Here is a 20,416-nt window from a genome sequence, read left to right as displayed (position 1 = left end):
TACGAATAAAAAATTAAGACAAATCCAAAAACAATATTACAACGTAAATGACTTATTTAATCAATCTACTAAAACTATAAAAACAAACAACCTGTTTCAAATGAAGTGAGCTATAATCGTACTTCCACGGATAAAAACCAAAAACAATATTACACAGCCTCAAGCGCATCCTCCACCAAGCTCGCGCCTTTACGAACACATCGAGGTAATCCTATCATGGATTAATTAACTCATTAATTAATCCATGATCCTATCACCAACACCCATTTCAGAGGGAAATAATAATTTCGTTTCCCCCTTTTAAGGGTAATGAAATAAAAAAGACACGAAGTAGTGAGGGGTCCCAACCTTTCACTACGGAGGGCCTGTAAAAAGGGAATTTCCTGGGATTGGGAAATTCCAAATGTTTCCACTTGAGTTCATTCCAAACCAAAGACTATATAAAGCGATAGCTTATATAGTCTTTGTTCCAAACTTCGAAAGGGTCATATCGGTAACGTGGTATTTTTGAGTAAAACCCATAGCAGTCGCGTGACGGGTTTTCTAGAAATATTATCAGATCTGTCCCACGTTTTGATATTGGTTGGCGAGTCGATAAAATGGAAAATATGCCTTTTGATATGGTCAATATATTAGATGGAGAATTAATCCCGTGTAAATGTAGGAATTCGTGTAGCAGAGCCGCTACTCGAGACAATGTTGCCATACATACGGGAGGGGGGCACATCCCCCTCCGAAATCCAATCCTGGCTACGACGCTGGCTTAAGTTGTTTAGTGTTAGCGTAAATTTCAAATGTAAATACCTAATCTTTGCTATAAATAATATTGTTAAAACAATCATCACGCCTGATAAATATTCTAATCATTGTACTTTACTACTTAATGCCTCAAATTAAAATCTAGATTTATGTTTGGGTAAAACGTCTTTTTTAAACAAGATTTGTTCTTGTAAACTTAAATGTTTACAAATATAACGAGGATCGGTCTCATCCATTAGGAGGAATGTCAGCCGAAGAAAACTTTCGATAATCAGGATTATGAAAAAGTATAGTTAGTAGCTAAAGCAAGGATGGGTAAGTCAAACTTAGTATATATGTATTCTTTTTAAATGAGTTTTTAGGGAAGCTTTCAAGCGTCTGCTTTTACTTCTACACGAGCTTCTACCGTTTACGCAAGTAAGTTATTTTATATTTTAGTTATGTTTTAATTATTATCTTTGATTATAAACTTAATTATAAATTTATACTAAATAATTAATTAAAAAATTAACTTTGAATTAAAATGATTTGTATTAATTATATTTTAATCTCGAACTCGGCCGGGTTGTCGATAGTAAATTAGCAATCGTTCGTGAACCAAGGCTTAAAAGATATAAATTGGTACTAGAACTAGATAAGTAAGTAGTCTGTAAAAATTAGAAACGGTTTTTGATTCTATCTGCAAACCCTATTTTTAAAACATGGTTATTAATCAAGCATATTTCATTAACAGAAATAGATACATCTAGGTTAACAAATTACGGTAGTTTATGCAGCGCATTCTCCAGAGAGGAACATGAAGGAAAAGTGTTTCACCATGGTTTAATATTATAACTTAATTAAGGGATCTTAAAATTAATTTTGCGCGTGGAAATACACCGCCATGTTAGGGTATAAAAGCAGGTAAAAAACCTGCTATACCTTACAATGTAAAGGTTCTGTCACGTGTAAAAACATAATTTTGAAATCGGTCAATTAGTAGTTTAAACTACGAATTAAGTTATCACATTAATGTGATAACTATTTTATACTTTATTTCGTAAATATGTACAAAGAATAGAGGTAATCCTTTAGGGAAGCCCTGGAGGAAAGGTGTTTAAAATTGATGCCGCGTTGCCCAGCTGAATCGCGATCGCGATTCGTTGGAGAAGGAACTGAACCGAATGCGGCTCACCGGTGACGTCCTTTCAACGACGGCCAATGGCCTGAGCTAAATCTAAACCTTCTTGACCGAACGATAACTTAATTAGTAGTCTAATGCGATAACTTAATTAGTAGTCTAATTCGATAACTTAATTAGTAGTCTTATGCGATTACTTAATTAGTAGTTTAATGCGATTACTTAATTAGTAGTTTAATGCGATAACTTAATTAGTAGTTTAATGCGATAACTTAATTAGTAGTTTAATGCGATAACTTAATTGGTAGTTTAATGCTATAACTTAATTGGTAGTTTAATGCGATAACTTAATTGGTAGTTTAATGCGATAACTTAATTGGTAGTTTAATGCTATAACTTAATTGGTAGTTTAATGCGATAACTTAATTGGTAGTTTCATGCGATAACTTAATTGGTAGTTTCATGCGATAACTTAATTGGTAGTTTCATGCGATAACTTAATTGGTAGTTTAATGCGATAACTTAATTGGTAGTTTAATGCGATAACTTAATTGGTAGTTTAATGCGATAACTTAATTGGTAGTTTAATGCGATAACTTAATTGGTAGTTTAATGCGATAACTTAATTGGTAGTTTAATGCGATAACTTAATTGGTAGTTTAATGCGATAACCTAATTGGTAGTTTAATGCGATAACTTAATTGGTAGTTTAATGCGATAACTTAATTGGTAGTTTAATGCGATAACTTAATTGGTAGTTTAATGCGATAACTTAATTGGTAGTTTAATGCGATAACTTAATTGGTAGTTTAATGCGATAACTTAATTGGTAGTTTCACGCGATAACTTAATTGGTAGTTTCACGCGATAACTGAATTGGTAGTTTCACGCGATAACTTAATTGGTAGTTTCACGCGATAATTTAATTGGTAGTTTCACGCGATAATTTAATTGGTAGTTTCACGCGATAACTTAATTGGTAGTTTCACGCGATAACTTAATTGGTAGTTTCACGCGATAACTTAATTGGTAGTTTCACGCGATAACTTAATTGGTAGTTTCACGCGATAACTTAATTGGTAGTTTCACGCGATAACTTAATTAGCAGTTTCACGCGATAACTTAATTAGCAGTTTCACGCGATAACTTAATTAGCAGTTTCACGCGATAACTTAATTAGCAGTTTCACGCGATAACTTAATTAGCAGTTTCACGCGATAACTTAATTAGCAGTTTCACGCGATAACTTAATTAGCAGTTTCACGCGATAACTTAATTAGCAGTTTCACGCGATAACTTAATTAGCAGTTTCACGCGATAACTTAATTAGCAATTTCACGCGATAACTTAATTAGCAGTTTCACGCGATAACTTAATTAGCAGTTTCACGCGATAACTTAATTAGCAGTTTCACGCGATAACTTAATTAGCAGTTTCACGTGATAACTTAATTAGCAGTTTCACGTGATAACTTAATTAGCAGTTTCACGTGATAACTTAATTAGCAGTTTCACGTGATAACTTAATTAGCAGTTTCACGTGATAACTTAATTAGCAGTTTCACGTGATAACTTAATTAGCAGTTTCACGTGATAACTTAATTAGCAGTTTCACGTGATAACTTAATTAGCAGTTTCACGTGATAACTTAATTAGCAGTTTCACGTGATAACTTAATTAGCAGTTTCACGTGATAACTTAATTAGCAGTTTCACGTGATAACTTAATTAGCAGTTTCACGTGATAACTTAATTAGCAGTTTCACGTGATAACTTAATTAGCAGTTTCACGTGATAACTTAATTAGCAGTTTCACGTGATAACTTAATTAGCAGTTTCATGTGATAAATTTATTCATTAGCAGTTTCATGTGATAAATTTATTCATTAGCAGTTTCATGTGATAAATTTATTCATTAGCAGTTTCATGTGATAAATTTATTCATTAGCAGTTTCATGTGATAAATTTATTCATTAGCAGTTTCATATTAAAAATTTCTTAATTATTAGTTTCATATTAAAAATTTATTATTTAGTAGTTTCACATGAAAAATTTATTTATTAGTAGGGTCATTCCATACGATTTCGACCAATCATGTCACCATGGGTCAATCGATTTTTTTTAAATTTTAAACACTGATAGATTGCCTAAAAAACGGTGATATCCAAGGTTTTAGCTGAAAATATTAAGAAGTTTTAGAATAAACACAGTTTAACCAAAACCCCACATTTTTTGGTATATCGTATCTCGATTTCAGTACCCTTTCGCTTTAAGTTTAATAACTTTTTATAAATATATTTTATTTTAACAAAATAACACAATCTTACACATTTCGACAAGGCCAATTCAATGGTGTGGTTTATATAGTCCTAACTGGAATTGATACCATGTTATTGGATGTCAAAATGTACATTTTTATTTTTGGGGGGTCTCAATCGAGAGGGGTTAAAGGGTCATGTGGGCGATTAAAAAACAATAAATATAAATACACTATTAGATAGCTGTAGAAAAGTGCTTTAAAATAAGCTCTTAAAAAAAAGGGTTTTTTCCTTGTTTTTATTTAATAAATCAATAACTATTTTCTTGAAATTCAACACTTTTGAAATTTTATATTTTTGATATCATCCAAAAATGGTTTAAATCTTTTAGAAATTATTAATACGTATTTAACGATGTGTGATAAATAATGCTCGAATATTTTCTAAATCATTATCTTTAAGAATAAAGGATCTAGCTCTGGAAGCAGTCGCTGTAGGCGTTGATATCAATCGCAAAATCAAGTTAAGAGGTATATGGCATTTGTCGTCCCGTTTAGGCCATGACAGACTTAACTTATGTATATATTTTTTAACCCTTAATTTTGAGTAGTAAATTGCTAAAATATTAAATTGAAAATAATTGTGTGTTAAATAGAGGCATTGAACTTTTTAGTGTCGCCTGTAATGTTTGTTGTAACTGAAAACTAAACCTAATCTATAAATACCTAGAATTTTATACTGTTAAGTATTAAAGTTTTGTAATCCACCATTTTGGTTAGCTTAGAAAATACATTAAGAAACACATGGTACAATAAATGCTTCCGAATTTTATTTTTACCTTTTGTAATTCCAAGCTCCCAAAAGTATCAACACTTGCAAAAGATTCATTTTATATCATCTATAATGTGTGGTAGGTTCAATTTAACTTTCTTAGGGGGCAGCCTCGACCAGGTTTTTTCTACATATTTATAGATTAGGTTTAGTTTTCAGTTACAACAAACATTACAGGCGACAGTAAAAAGTTCAATGCCTCTATTTAACACACAATTATTTTCATATTAATATTTTAGCAATTTACTACTCAAAATTAAGGGTTGAAAAATATATACATAAGTTAACAGTCTGTCATGGCCTAAACGGGACGACAAATGCCATATACCTCTTAACTTGATTTTGCGACTGATATCAACGCCTACAGCGACTACTTCCAGAGCTAGATCCTTTATTCTTAAAGATAATGATTTAGAAAATATTCGAGCATTATTTATCACACATCGTTAAATACGTATTAATAATTTCTAAAAGATTTAAACCATTTTTTGTATGATATAAAAAATATAAAATTTCAAAAGTGTTGAATTTCAAGAAAATAGATATTGATTTATTAAATAAAAACAAGGAAAATAGCCGTTTTTTAATAGTTTATTTTAAAGCTCTTTTCTAGAGCTATCTAATAGTGTATTTATATTTCTTGTTTTCAATCGCCCACATGACCCTTTAACCCCTCGATTGAGACCCCCCCAAAAATAAAAATGTACATTTTGACATCCAATAACCTGGTATCAATTCCAGTTAGGGCTATATAAACCACACCATTGAATTGGCCTTGTCGAAATGTGTAAGATTGTGTTATTTTGCTAAAATAAAATATATTTATAAAAAGTTATTAAACTTAAAGCGAAAGGGTAAAAACTTGTCTAGGTTAACGGTAATAGTTAGTGTAGGGAGCTGTTGGCTCGATCTCGTGGCATGCAGGGCTTGCCACCACCCTCCTACGCATTGTAACCCGGCCACCTGAATTAAGGGCTTCAAAAGTCGCCTGATGACTTAGGCCTAAGGTGGTGCCTTGGGTATTAGCCTAGCTGATTATTATTATTATTATTATTATTAAATCGAGATACGATATACCAAAAAATGTGGGGTTTCGGTTAAACTGTGTTGATTCTAAAACTACCTAATATTTTCAGCTAAAACCTTGGATATCACCTTTTTTTAGGCAAATCTATCAAGTGTTTAATATTTAAAAAAAATCAATTGACCCATGGTGACATGATTGGCCGAAATCGTATGTAATGACCCAGTAGTTCCATATGGAAAATTATTAATTCATATGATAACTTCATTAATTAGTGGTTTCATATGATAACTTCATTAATTAGTGGTTTCATATGATAACTTCATTAATTAGTGGTTTCATATGATAACTTCATTAATTAGTGGTTTCATATGATAACTTCATTAATTAGTGGTTTCATATGATAACTTCATTAATTAGTGGTTTCATATGATAACTTCATTAATTAGTGGTTTCATATTATAAATTTATTAAGTAGTAGTTTCATATGAAAATTTATTAAGTAGTAGTTTCATATGAAAATTTATTAAGTAGTTTCATATGAAAATTTATTAAGTAGTTTCATATGAAAAATTATTAATTCATATGATAACTTACTTAATTAGTGGTTTCATATGATAACTTCATTAATTAGTGGTTTCGTATGATAACTTAATTTAAAAAATGTTTTTATTTTTAAAACCAACGAATGTCAGAGGTGATCTACGAGACATTTCTGAACACACCTGTAGTCAGTTGACTGTCACTCCTATATACATCGTTAAGGACTATTTACACTTTGCTGGTGAGTGTAGTTTTTGGTTTGAGTTTAGGGAAACTATTTTCCTTTTCCTTCACACACTTGACGAACAGTTGACGAGATTTCGGGCATTAACTGACGAAGAAAATTGCATTAATAATTGTGGGAAAGATTAATATTTCAATTAAGTTTTTTAATAAAAACGATGCGTATGAAAATTATAGCTAAATATATAATCTAATATATAGATTTGAAAGTCTGTTTGTCTGCTCCTTTGCCTTTTATTCAAATAAACACCGTTGATCTTGTCACTAAAAATTTTTGTAGGACCCGTAAGCATATTGCCCCCAGACAAAAAAGTCATATCTAAAAATTTTTAGGATTTTTAAAAAATCCCCCTTTTTTCACCATTTTTTCTGTGTTTACTGGTAAAATTGAATTGAAGTGTGCAAATTGGAGTCATAATTTTTTATAACATATTTTGGCTTTATTGTTAAGAAATACGTCTCACTGTAGCTTGTTGCAATGCTATTTTAAATGGATTATTATTTTTTAAAGTAACTAAAGATAATTTTTTTACAGGTTGGAAGTTAATTATATTAACATTTTCACAATCATGGTGAGTTTGTACTTAATGAAATATCGTAAAATCCTTCGCTTGCAAAAATTTCCTTTTTTTTATAGAACTCTAGTAGTGTACTGTATTTGAGATTTTTGTTGTTTGAAATAACACATTTCGACATTTTTCCTAGTGTGTCTAGTAGTTTGTGCTTTTGAGAGTCAGCTTATTTTGAGCGAAAAGCACCCAAGATATATGTAGAAATGGCCTTTTTCTTAAGCTAGTAGCCTTGTATTCTGTATTATTACCTAAATCTGTTTTCATTTTGTAAGAAATACATACAATGATGTTTAATTGTTTTTTAAAGTATACTTGAAATACAAAAATCCTCTGTCAATTAACCACCCTGTTTAGGTATTGCCTCAGTGGTTGCCTGCAAAGTTTTTTTTGTGAAATAAATATTATTGTTACTATTATTATTAATTAGAAACTGGTGTCCAGCAATTACATGTCAGTGTCTGGAATATAAACAACTTATATTCCAGACACTGACTTTATACCAAATACAAATTAAAACATGCATGGTCATTTTTTATCAACATAGAAGTAACTGCAATTCATTTTTCTCTGAATTACTATTGCTACAAAAACTATTATTGGACATTTTCACAAATACATTGAAATGATATAGGATTTAAATCATCGTACGTCGAGTGACATTGCCATGGTATTGTTGGTGCCGCTTAAAAACACCTGAAATTTTTTTCGAAGCACCCCCTAAAGCAGCCGCTTATGTAGATATCTGCTTCTTCTCTAAATAGAAAATCTTACATTTCCAAAGTCAAGAGACTTATTTTAACCCTAGATGCAAGTTATGAATCACCTATATAGAAATTTGCAACAATTTATCCATTGGAAAACCCCCATACTTGTAATCCTAGCAACGCTACTGCATACATCATGTATCAGACTGATGATGTCACTGTCTAAAGGGCCCTTTAAGTAAGTTATAAATACAAAGCTGGAAATGGTCTTGTTCGATAGGTGTGGATGTATACTTTAAAAACATTATCAATCTGACAACCAAAGTGGGCCCAAACGGCGAATTTTTCTGATTATGTCAGACCCAACCCTCTTATTTCCATTTAACATACAGCTAAATGGAAATTAGTGGGTGGGGTCTGACTAAAAAAGGCAGATTGACCATTTGGACCCACTTTGGTTGTCAGAGTTCAGGTCTATCAGTCAAGACCTATTCCAGCTTTGTACTTATAACTCGCTTAAAGTGTCTCTCAGTCGGTGACATCATCAGTTTGATATATGACATGACAGTATGGCCTCATTTTATCCATCTGACACATTTTCCCACCATATGTCCAATGTTTCAGCCATGTACTATTAACTTATTTTATCCTGGGCTCTTAGACTATAAGAGCAAAAGACAAGTAGCCTTAGCTGCTCTTTTAAAGTAGTTCTAGACCAAAAACTTAATTTGAACCTTGTTGAAGGAGAATGACATTAGATAGGAATTTAGATTTATTAATTTATTTCACGTGGCTTAGCTACATTAAGTAGTGACCTAGTCAGTGAATTCCCAAGATGAAATTCATGGGAATATATTTTCGATATTGAATGATTTCATTTTAATCTGCTAAGCAATGGCCCCCAAACGTGTATGATTAAAATCAGTGTTATTTAAAAGGGCCCAGAGTCGTTTTTTTTGGGGGGGGGGGACCGGAGTTCCTAGTTACGCCACTGCTGCTAAGCCTCAAAATTGGTCAATTTAGGTTTAGGAAGTGCTTTAATAAATCCTCATTGAATATAGGTTGCAAAATTTGTGCTTTAATTCCCACTATAAATTACAAAAATTTTATTTTAATGCAATATTTAAATATTAATAGGACAACATCGTGAAATTTTACAGCACAAAAAGAAAAGATAGTAAGTTTATTTCATAATTTGCAAAATTCCACAACGAACCAAGGAGTACAATACGGTAGCTTTGACTGTATTTAAGTTATTACGAAACTGATTACAGATTTAGCATTGTCAAAGGCCTGTATTTGATGTACAAATGTTTAAGAAGTGGTTAGTCCCTAGCTCTCAATTGACTAACTATAGCACATAAGTATATTCATATAAAAAGGGGGATGTTAATTCTCCACTAGACTTTATTAAATTACTTGTGTAGGTGCTACTAATTCAATATACGGGGCACCTCTTTGTGGTGCAGTGACATATCTATAGTGAAATGATTAAAAATGAAATAATGTTGTAACTTAAAAGTATTAATAGTTTGTTCAATTGCTTATAGCACATACCCCAGCTGAAATAAAAGCTGAAGGAAGAAGACGGATAAGAACCATGTGTAAGAAAGTAAGTTCTTTGCTACCTATGTCAATTTACCTTCAGTTTTATATAAAGGTATACTTTACCTCTTGGCTCTCTAATATTATAATTGTATAATTGGGGCATACATTAGCAATTACTTAATTAACATAATAAAATTTTACTTTTATGTCTCAAGTCACAGTAAATAGTTAAGATTTGGCTGTTGTTGGGTTACGTAGGCTTGTTAGTTTGATATGTATGCACATATCATACAGCCTAACAATTTAGTTTTTAAATCTTTAAATATATATTTTTTTTTCTTGGTAATGACCAATTTAATTTTATAGCAGAAGGAACTGTTTCAAAATACCAAGACACCAAGCATTTTTGTATACTATGATAAAGAAGTGTGCATGGAAGGTGAGTTTTCTTTTTTATATTTATGGTCAACATGAAAGTTATATTAGTCAAACATAGAGATAAACAATTAAATGCCAAATAAATAATACCTTATTTTGAAACGGGTCAGTCTTATGAATCAACTTTTTTTTCAAGATGTGGTAGAAAATTATCCTTCTTTTCATTAATTGTATATTGAAACATTAAAAACTGTGTCAAACAATAGATTGTGTATTGTTAGAATAAGAAATATGTGATAAAAGTGTTGATAGTCTGTTGCAAACAAATTTTCATTTATTCATTGTTTGATATTCAAAAATATATTGTTTCAATGATTACCATCATAAGTTAGAATTACCAGAGGAGTTAATGTAACTCATTCAGAATGAGATATTAAAAGAAGTAAATGAACCAAAGTTATCAGACTATCCCCATGTTGGAGGCGTTTTCCTTTAGAAGTTACAATTTTGCCTCAAATTTGAAATTTTGTGCGCTCCTAGGCCAAATGAAACCATTTTGTATACATAGAAATAGCTATAACAACAATTCCAAGTGCAATTTATCACGTAAAAGGACGGGGATGGAAATTAGCCTTTTTTACTCCATTGTCTCATCATTTTCATAAGGAAAACGCCCTCTGATTCTGAGCGCTATTTCGATAACTTTGGTTCATTTACTTCTGATATTAGAGATTGTTAAAAGCATTGAAGATCGAGGTTTCTTAACTTGCCTCCTATGACTTGAAACACATTGGTTTTCATCTGATTTATCATTTGACATGTCACATATAGTGCAAGATCAATTTTCTAGAACTATTTTAAGTCGCTGACATGCTCCATGGCTACCAATTTGATTAAAAACTTTTGGAAAATTTATTGGGTAATTTTGTTGGTAACAATGTGGGAAAAAATTGTTATATTGCCTTGTCATTATTCTTGTCAACAAGCTTACCTTGAGTTGCAAAATTCATGTCCTTAAATTTCAATTTATCAAAAAACTCTTGAAATGATCTTTCTATGGCTATAAATTTTAAGGACCAGTGTTCCTTTCGGAATATTTTATCTTGGTGGGTGTCCAGTATTTTTCTAATTTGGGTTAGATTAGATTTTCTCGAAGCTCCCCCGTAGAGTTGCCTGAAAGAAACCCTGACCACCATAACAATTAAATGGATTTTATATATCTTTGATCAGTTATAGCAGTCTATTCTAATATTATAAAAATTGTTAAAATTGAATAAGTGATTGGTGATTCATCTACATTTCAGAAGTGGGTGTAGCTAAATTTTACTAAAACAAACGCTTAATCTTTTTCGACGATTTTTTGATTTTTTTCACCATTTTAAGGCACTGGTTAAAGCTAACCTCAGATAACTCTTTTGTTTTGTTTATTTCAAAGTAAGCCTCGACTTTAGATAAATTAGGAAATGGAGGTTTGTTTGGCAAAGCGTTAATGCCCCTTGAAGGCTACATTTGCTCTCCTATATTTTCTTTGGTTATTTCTAGCTTAGCAAATTTTTCCTATAAGAATGAGAATTGTTTTCAGAAATTTCAACTTTTGTAGGTTTTATAGCTATATATTTTTGTAAAATTAAATGTATTTCCTGGTACCAAAAGTGACATAATTACCAGAAGTGTGCCAATCGAACCTATTTTTTAATGAATTTTACTAGCGAAATTCAAGTTGGGAGGGGAGAAGGGAAGTATGCCTTAGGGAGGGAAGTGAAAACCAACAAATAACGCCTCGTAGTGAGGAACGGAGGAACTAAGTAGCAATGGTCAAAGTTAGTGTATTTTTGATTTTTCGTCGTTCTGTGGAGACGCTATCACCATCTACCTAGGATATAATACCATAGACTAAAAAAGATCCTGAAGGCGACAATAATTAAGTCTTTTATGTGGTTGGTCTAGAGTCGAGCATTCATTAAACGTTTAACGTATGAAAGTACAGGGATTGTCACACTTTTGGTAACTATGTCACTTTTGCTGGTACTTGGGTTTATCAAATTATAAAAATTCAAAAATAATTTTCTATTAGGGATGGTAGTAATTTCACTGAAAATTGTAATCTAAGATAAATTATAAATTTTTTTCAGTTTATGGATGCACATTGGATAATAACTTTAAGTCTAAAATTTCCGATGGATTTTTAAATGGCATTATTTCTTCGTCATCCGGTGATGTACAAATTTTAGGTAGCAATCATTTTTATGACATAATTGTAACTAGAGTAAAATTTTAATCTTAAATGTATGATACTTAGGATATAATTTATATACGGGTGTTATTATAAAATAGTATATGTTGTAAGAAGGAATCTGCTTCTATCGGATAATTTTTTAAGGTGGAACAAAATTGTCAAACTTACCTGATGGGGAGACGTTATATACTGCTCAACTGCGGGAAGTGATTACATTCATAATGAAACCACTGCGTGAGTATAGTTGTACTGAATTTAAAAATCATATTATGGAGGATAAATCAGTAGGAAAATGGTTTAGTGATATTTCTTTTGGAATGGCTTAAATGCAACTCGGGTCTAAAATTCCCATTATGATATTATTATTAGTATTATTATTATTATTATATTATTATAATTAAATTCTTTAAGTGAAAGAGTTGTCTTACCCCAAAATATTTGATCTGACTAGTTTGCCGTACCCACTACTGAAATAAAATACGCAGACGAAAAATTAATTAATCATTTTTAATTGAAGCATTGTAATGAACCTTTTCTCCGAAGGCTAAAGGTTCAAACTAACCATTTAAACGTGCGGATATGTGAAAAAGTCAGTTAAGTATACACACTAGTTAATGTCAAATATTAATTTATTAGCATGAATACTAGAGCAATACCTTCTCCAACATATGATCCTACAGTAACTGCTCTTAAGCCAGGCTGTGCCTACTCTTTTATTAGCTTATTGCCCTCTAGGGGTCGCCACCACATTTGGTGTGGGAAGGAGGAGGACATGATTTAATCGGTAATTTTTCTGATGCTACCCGTGACATCTTACCATAGGTATATGACAGGATAATAATTTCAAGTTACTATTATGGATCCCTGTTTTCATGAATAACCTTTATCACTTTATAACTTACTAATCCATTTACATACTTAAAAACTTAACATCTTTTGTCACTCATCATGTGATGAACTTTATGCCGAACGACCATTTGAAAGTAAGTCTAACTGAAATTTAAACGTGCACGTTTACATTTTGCTTTGTATTATTATTTTAATTCTTAAGCAATATTTGATGTTGGCTATATTTCATACAACAAATCCAGTGGTTTGTAAGGTAGCTATTTCCAACCCAACTTCTGTAGGAAGTGGTTATGAAAGCTACTAGACATGTAGACTGGGTATTGCATGATTACGTCATACACTAATTCTTTTAACCAGATTATCTCTTTAATTAAATAAAATCTAAAAAAAAACTTAAAACGATTGAACACATTAACTGTATTTCAAGTTTGTCATTAAATAAAGTTGCTTCCTTTTTTGTATACAATGCTATGAAGTTAGTTGCGTAAAGTTATTAGATTGTAGCTTTAATTTTTTTTATATATATTGTAGTTTTAAAACATGAATGTTACAAAGCAATTGAAAAGCCAGAATGGTGGCCGAAAGATATTGCTTTTGCAAGTGTAAATAATGAATGTAAGTATTTTTTCAAGTGTTATAAAGGTTGATTATTGGAGCAAAAAGAATACTTGGATTTATTGCCTTCTTGAATTTAACATTTATGACAGCAAATTAAGATGGTATAAATATTTCAATAAAATATGTCATAGCAGTAACAGATTTTTGAAATTTTGGTACTTCAACAGAAATTAAGTCTTCTCCCATTTGAAATAAATATTTTTACCCCAGAAAATATTATATTTTTTTATATATATATCACTAACTTTAAATCTATTTTGGAAATCTAATATTTAAATTTAATGATAAATATATTTGATGTAAGTCATAAACTTTTTGAAATGGCTTTAAATATTAAGTACTATACCACTGATGCCCAAATAGTGGGCCGCCTGCTAGTATATGACCCGCGTTGAGTAAAAACTTTAACATTAGCGCTGTGCTTTGGTTGACCTGCGTCATATTCCTGATAATACATTTCAGAGTTATCTTGGTTAAGGTTAGTCCACAATTATGTATCATCACTTCTACTTTTTAAATAATTATACAGAAAGTAATTTTTTATCTGCTTCAGTTGTAACCATCAACAGATAGTGTTATGATTGTCTTTTGAGTTATTTTTTATCAGTAACTAACAAAATTAATTCAAGTTAAGATAATCAAAGGTCAAATGTGACACTATCATCGAGTCACACACTTCTCAGTGTACACTGGCTAATCCCAAAAATACCAAGAAATTGCTTTTTGCAAAAGAACTACCTGGCAAAACCTCCTTGAGCTGCCAATCGGGGTAATGGCGCTTACAACAAACAACTTTGCCAGTAAAACTAGTAAAATATTCAGTTGTGTGTGACTGTGAATCATCATGGCTTTAGAAGTGTAGGCCAGTATGGTTAATTTTCCAGATAATCCTGATTTAAAAAAATATTTAGGGGCATGATTAGAATCTATAACTATTAAGTTTAGTAAAAAAATATTTTTTTATAAAAGGTGATTTTATTATATATATTATTATTTAGCCTGCCATTTAAAATATTTTCCCACCACTGTGTTATACAGACTCCAAGTTTAATTGTAAAGTGCTTAAATTTAAAAAAAATTATCTATGTAAAAAATGCTTTTATTAAAAATAGTTCCATGTCAAAAACCACAACAGTTCTATTTGTTTAAACCATTTGATAGTTATATCAGGCTAGTTCCCACATGATGTCAATTCCTTTTTGAAAAATTTAACTGAAAATTGAAGTATAATTAAATAATAATTTGTAATTTACAATTATACATTGTTTTTTGAGAAACAACCCAATATTTTCAAAGTTGTAAACCATTCAATAAGATATTTACAATATAGGGTCAGTCCCCCTGTTATCGGACAACTTATAGAAAATTCATATATAAACTAAGGTAAACAGCAGAGAGCCTTTTTTAAACATCAGAACTATGGAATATGGAAAATTATTGACCATGCTTTCGAAATTGTTTTTTAAAAAAAATGTAAATTAGTGCTAAATTGAAAAATTAATTGGCTAGTACGAGTACCTATTATCAGACATTTGGATAATGAATCAAATATCACTGGTCCTTTTATCGGACGATGTACCTTCAGTTCGGACACTAGGAGTTAAGAACCATACACACTAACTTAAGTTTCGGACACCGGTGCCTTTCAACCGGACAAAGGGCCCTTAAAACCAGACATTTTCTACATTTCATCTGGTTCTGACTTCATCGAGCGTGTTGCGGGCCCTGTTAATAATAGAGCTTCGATACTGGTCCTAGACATCACTGGGTTTCATTGCGGGCCCTTTTAATAATTGACCTTCTTTAAGACCCTGTACATCATCTGGCTTCTCTGCGGGCCCTATTAATAATAGCTCTTCATACCGATATCATGGGAACTCGTTACGAGCCCCGGTATCATCAGAACGTTTTATGGGCCCCTGATGTCATCAAACCTCGCTACGGGCCCTAGAAAGCTTTGAGCATCGTTGCAGGCCCCAGATTTCAGCGAACCTTGATTAAACCTCGTTACGGGCCCCAGATAGCATCAAACCTCGTTACGGGCCCCAGATAGCATCAAACCTCATTACGGGCCCCAGATAGCATCAAACCTTTTTGCGGGCCCCAGATAGCATCAAACCTCATTACGGGCCCCAGATAGCATCAAACCTTTTTATGGCCCCAGATAGCATCAAACCTTTTTACAGGCCCCAGATAGCATCAAACCTTTTTACGGGCCCCAGATAGCATCAAACCTTTTTACGGGCCCCAGATAGCATCAAACCTTTTTACGGGCCCCAGATAGCATCAAACCTTGTTACGGGCTCTAGAAAGCATTGGTCCTATATTTTGGCCCCTAGACATCCATCGAGTCTCATTAATTCACCTTGGATTACAGGTATTTCGATGTGAAATGATCTGGTTCACACTTCTCTAATTGTAACTAATCTAATCGTTCTAGTAATAATTTTTTATGACCTTGGCTACTTGGTTCAAGGTCATTGTATTTTCGTTATTCAGTGACCCCATAAAAGAGCTATACCACATGAATAGTTAAGGTTTTTCGTGAATTTCAATATCTCTCGTGGTAGTGTCCTAAAGTTAAACAAAGACCAAATATTCTAGAGGGTGGTCATTATCTGGGGGGTTTCACCCCTCTGAATTTGGAAAATGTCCCCCCTCCCCCTTATTTAACTTAATTTAATGAATCGCTTCCTCGTTTATTTTCCCTTGTTCATATTTTTTTTATGTTAAATCCTAATAGGCATGATAGATGTCTGACAGACAATCAGAAAATTGGTATAAGACGTGTCCGATAATAGGGTTTTAATTACAATATGTAATCAAATTGTTTCTTTGCAATAAGAAAATGCAAAACCATTTTTACTTAAAAAATTTATAGCGAAATATTCAGTCTTTTCATTGATACCCAGAATGTATAATTGGCAACTACTAATTAAAGCACTTGAAAATAATATACAAAAACCGGAGGGAAAGTAATTGTCACGTTATTGTAAATTCAAATTATTGTGGCTATTATGCCGTACATCATGTTTGGCGACAATTTTTCTAAGTAGCTTTTCAACGGGTCAATAAATTTTTTAACTTCACTAATTACTTTAAATTATATTTATCAAAAGGAGTTCGTTTATTAATTTCTTATAACCTGATGGTAATTTAGAAAGAATTAGATTGCTGTTTTGAAATATTGTGCAAGTAGAGCTTTAACTGGCGTTTCCTTTATTGCGTTAAAAAATGATACAATGTGGCTTAAGAGAGATAAAAAAGTGGATTGTATAAATTATCAAAATTTAAAAAAAAATATTTTTAATATCCATCTCTGTTTTACACATCCAAAATTATTTTTGAAGAGTAACCTAATATTATTTTAAACATATTCAGACAATGTTGATGGAAAAACAGGGAAATGGTCCCATGAAATGCTGCAAGACATTTATGAAAGTGCCAGACGGCACTTCAAGGAAACCGATTCTGAGGTTTTAATTTTTTTCTTTGCTTAAAATAAATTTTATTTAGTGTAACTAAAATAAGCTTGTTTGTTTTTCTACAGAGCTTGAACTAAAATTTTAACTCTTTCATTTTGATAGATTTTAAAACTAAACTTTGAAGCGTAATTCTAGTAGTAGGAGAGGCTACCACAAAGAAACAAGGGACTGTTTTTCCATTTTCCAATTAAATCTAAAACAGTTAAACTGAGAATTCCAGGTTTGGAAATTAAATAACCGGACTGGTGCTACAAAACATTTTGTTGATCACCAATTATATAAGAAAGTTTATCGCCTTCAATGTACTCTCCTTGGCGATTCCTTCAAAGCTCCATACGAATTTTCCATTGTTCAAAGCAGTGCTGGAAATCCGCTTCTGTTAGCTTGTTGGGGACCTCCATCGCTTTTGCTTACACCGCTTCCACACTGTCAAATCTTGTCCCCTTAAGCTCAGATTTAACCTTGGGAAATAAAAAGTCACAGCTAGGAGCCAAGTCGGGTGAGTACTGTGGGTGGTTCAACATGGTGATGCCATATTTTGCAAAGAAGGCCATCACAGACAAGACGGAATGGGCTGGCGCATTGTCTTGAAGCATCCAGTTCATGAAGGAACCTCGACCAACGTAATAATGTTGATTGACAGTCTGACCTTCGGGGACCAAGTGAACGTAGACAACTCCACACTTGCCAAAAAAACCATCATAATGGCTTTGAATTTTGATTTGCTCATTTTCGCTTTTTTTGCCGTGGTGATAGTTTGGGCTCTTCCAATGCATTGATCGGTGCTTTGTTTCAGGATCATAGGTAAAAAAACATGAGTAATCACTCTCTAACAATTCTGGATCATTCTCAATGTTGTTTAAAAGGTCAGCACAAATGTTAATTTTCGATTCCTTTGTTCTGGAGTGAAGTTTTGACACCATTTTTGGGCGAACTTTGTGCATGTTGAATGATTCATGCAAAATCTGACTGACACTTTCTTCGTTAATTCCTAAAATCTCAGCAAGAGCTCGGACACTCAGACAACGATTGTCACATACTAATTTACAAATTTTCTGGATGCATGTTGTTGTCTGTTGTTGATGTTGAGGGTCGTCCAGGGCGCGGATCATCTTCGATCATTTCATGTCTCTTTTTAAACCTTTTGAGCCACTCAAAAATTTGTGTGCGCGGTAAACATTCACTTCCATACACTTCATTTAACATGGTATGAGCTTCTGTAGCAGATTTCCCCAGTTTCACAAGAAACTTGAGGTTAACTCATTGCTCGATCTGAACACTGCATTTTTTCGACAAGACATTAGCGCAAGGACTTGAGTGGGCGATTGCTATAGCTAGACTGAGCGATGTACAACCGAGCTCAGGGTGGGAGAAGCATAAACACTCACAGACATGTTCAAACCTGCCGCAGTGCACGCGCTGTTTGCCAGTAGCAGCACCAGTCTGGTTATTTAACTGCCACACCTTGTATAATGGTAACACGGTCATTTCCCGCATCATGCACAATCGAATAGTGCTCACAGTCGTAGGTTTTCTCTGCAGGCAGAAAATACTTTTCGAATATAACAAGGGCAGAAGTTGTAGTTGTGTTTGCATATTCCCAGTTAATGTTAATTCATTCTTGGTTAAATCAATGTAATTATATAAAGTAGGCCTATAATCTAATCTTGAATCACTGTGGTACCTTAAAGGTGGCATGTGAATGTTTTAAGTTTTTTTTTGGACTTCCTAGGTTCATACCAAGATGTCAATTAACACTTTAAACTTGTCCAATCTATTTTCAGGTTATTAAAAAAATTATTTAATTATTTTGATGGTATATGGCTTATAAGAACACACCTCACCTTCAAGAAATTTCAGCTTTATTAGCAAACGATCTAAAATTCTAGGAAAGGAGAGTTGTTGGAACCAGTTCACGAACATTTTATCTAATTATGGGCCAATAAAAGCAGGTCGTGACTCTCTAAGTATATAACTCCCATCCTTTGAAACAAAACTGTAACCTATGTGACGGATGTGATGAAATGGAACACTAGGAAATAAGCAGTGGTGTAACGTAGGTCTCCAGGGCCTGCCCATGAAAGTTGTTAGGGGGCCCCCATTATAATCAGTGGATTTGTTATAGGTATTAAATTACTTGTTAGGTAAAGTATTGGGAATATTAAGGGAGGCCACTGTAATAAAGCTACTGGGGGGTATTTTCCCCTCTATGTATGTGTAGATAGAGAGAGAGAGAGAGAGAGAGAGAGAGAGATATATATATATATATATATATATATATATATATATTTATATTTAAAGAGGGAGATATATAGAGAGAGAGAGATATACATATATAGTTTTCCCCTGAGATCTTCGGTTTCCCCTTCCATATAAACTTGTTGAGGTTGATGGTAATAGTTAGGGTAGGGAGCTGTTGGCTCGAACGCGTGGCATGCAGGGCTTGTCACCACCCTCCTACGCATTGTAACCCGGCCACCTGAATTAATGGCTTCAAAAGTCGCTTGATGACTTAGGCCTAAAGTGGTGCCTTGGGTATTAGCCTAGCTGATTATTATTATTATTATTATTATTATTATTATATATATAGAGAGATATAGATATATATATAGGTATAGAGATATTTATATATATATATATATATATAAGTATAGAGATATTTATATATATATATATATATATATATATATATATATATATATATATATAGATATATATATATAGATATATATATATAGATATATATATATAGATATATATATATAGATATATATATATAGATATATAGTTATAGATATATAGTTATAGATATATAGTTATAGATATATAGTTATAGATATATAGTTATAGATATATAGTTATAGATATAGATATATATAGATATCAACCTCCTTCTATATCTATCTCTGCCTATATATATATATATATAGGCAGAGATAGATATAGGAGGTGCAATTGAAACTCGCAAATTGGTTTTAATCCTCATTTCTAGATGGATGGCAAGAATGAAACACCCTTTTCCCTCATCACAATCAGTAAAAAAAGCGACCCGTCTAAATCTTTTCCCAGGCAAGAGGGAATGATGCAGGGCAGAAGTAATAGTTGAGTTGGCAGCATTCCATTCAAACTAAGTATACTAGCTCAAAATTTAAGGAGCTGCGTAAAATTCTAGAAAGCGGGCGCCAAAGTGATTGCTAGATAGTATTTTAATTGTGATCAATGAGTCATTCCAGGTCAAATCAACCATGTT

General features: G+C 32.4%; 1 protein-coding gene across 5 annotated transcripts; it reads left to right on the top strand.

The window, feature by feature from the left end:
• Positions 1–1,146: 1,146 nt before the first annotated feature.
• On the top strand, positions 1,147–19,856 carry LOC149935121 (uncharacterized). 5 transcript variants are annotated; one of them, XM_090153925.1, is made up of 11 exons: positions 1,147–1,176; positions 6,686–6,774; positions 7,312–7,348; positions 9,190–9,229; positions 9,603–9,664; positions 9,967–10,039; positions 12,111–12,209; positions 12,359–12,448; positions 13,619–13,678; positions 17,063–17,157; positions 18,899–19,856. In XM_090153925.1, exons 3-11 carry the CDS (start codon positions 7,346–7,348, stop codon positions 18,956–18,958), a joined length of 582 nt encoding a protein of 193 aa, XP_090010051.1. In that variant the 5' UTR covers positions 1,147–1,176; positions 6,686–6,774; positions 7,312–7,345; the 3' UTR covers positions 18,959–19,856. The 5 variants fall into 5 exon arrangements, with proteins under 5 accessions (XP_090010051.1, XP_090010052.1, XP_090010055.1 ...); XM_090153926.1 differs by lacking the exon at positions 1,147–1,176 and adding an exon at positions 6,156–6,200; XM_090153929.1 differs by lacking the exon at positions 1,147–1,176 and having other exon boundaries at positions 6,583–6,774; positions 18,951–19,856.
• The last annotated feature ends 560 nt before the right edge of the window (positions 19,857–20,416 follow it).

This window comes from Leiobunum rupestre, chromosome 7 (genome assembly GCF_980474605.1).
Source record: "Leiobunum rupestre chromosome 7, qqLeiRupe1.1.hap1, whole genome shotgun sequence".
Taxonomy (NCBI): domain Eukaryota; kingdom Metazoa; phylum Arthropoda; class Arachnida; order Opiliones; family Sclerosomatidae; genus Leiobunum; species Leiobunum rupestre.
This window is presented reverse-complemented; position numbering and strand designations above follow the sequence as displayed.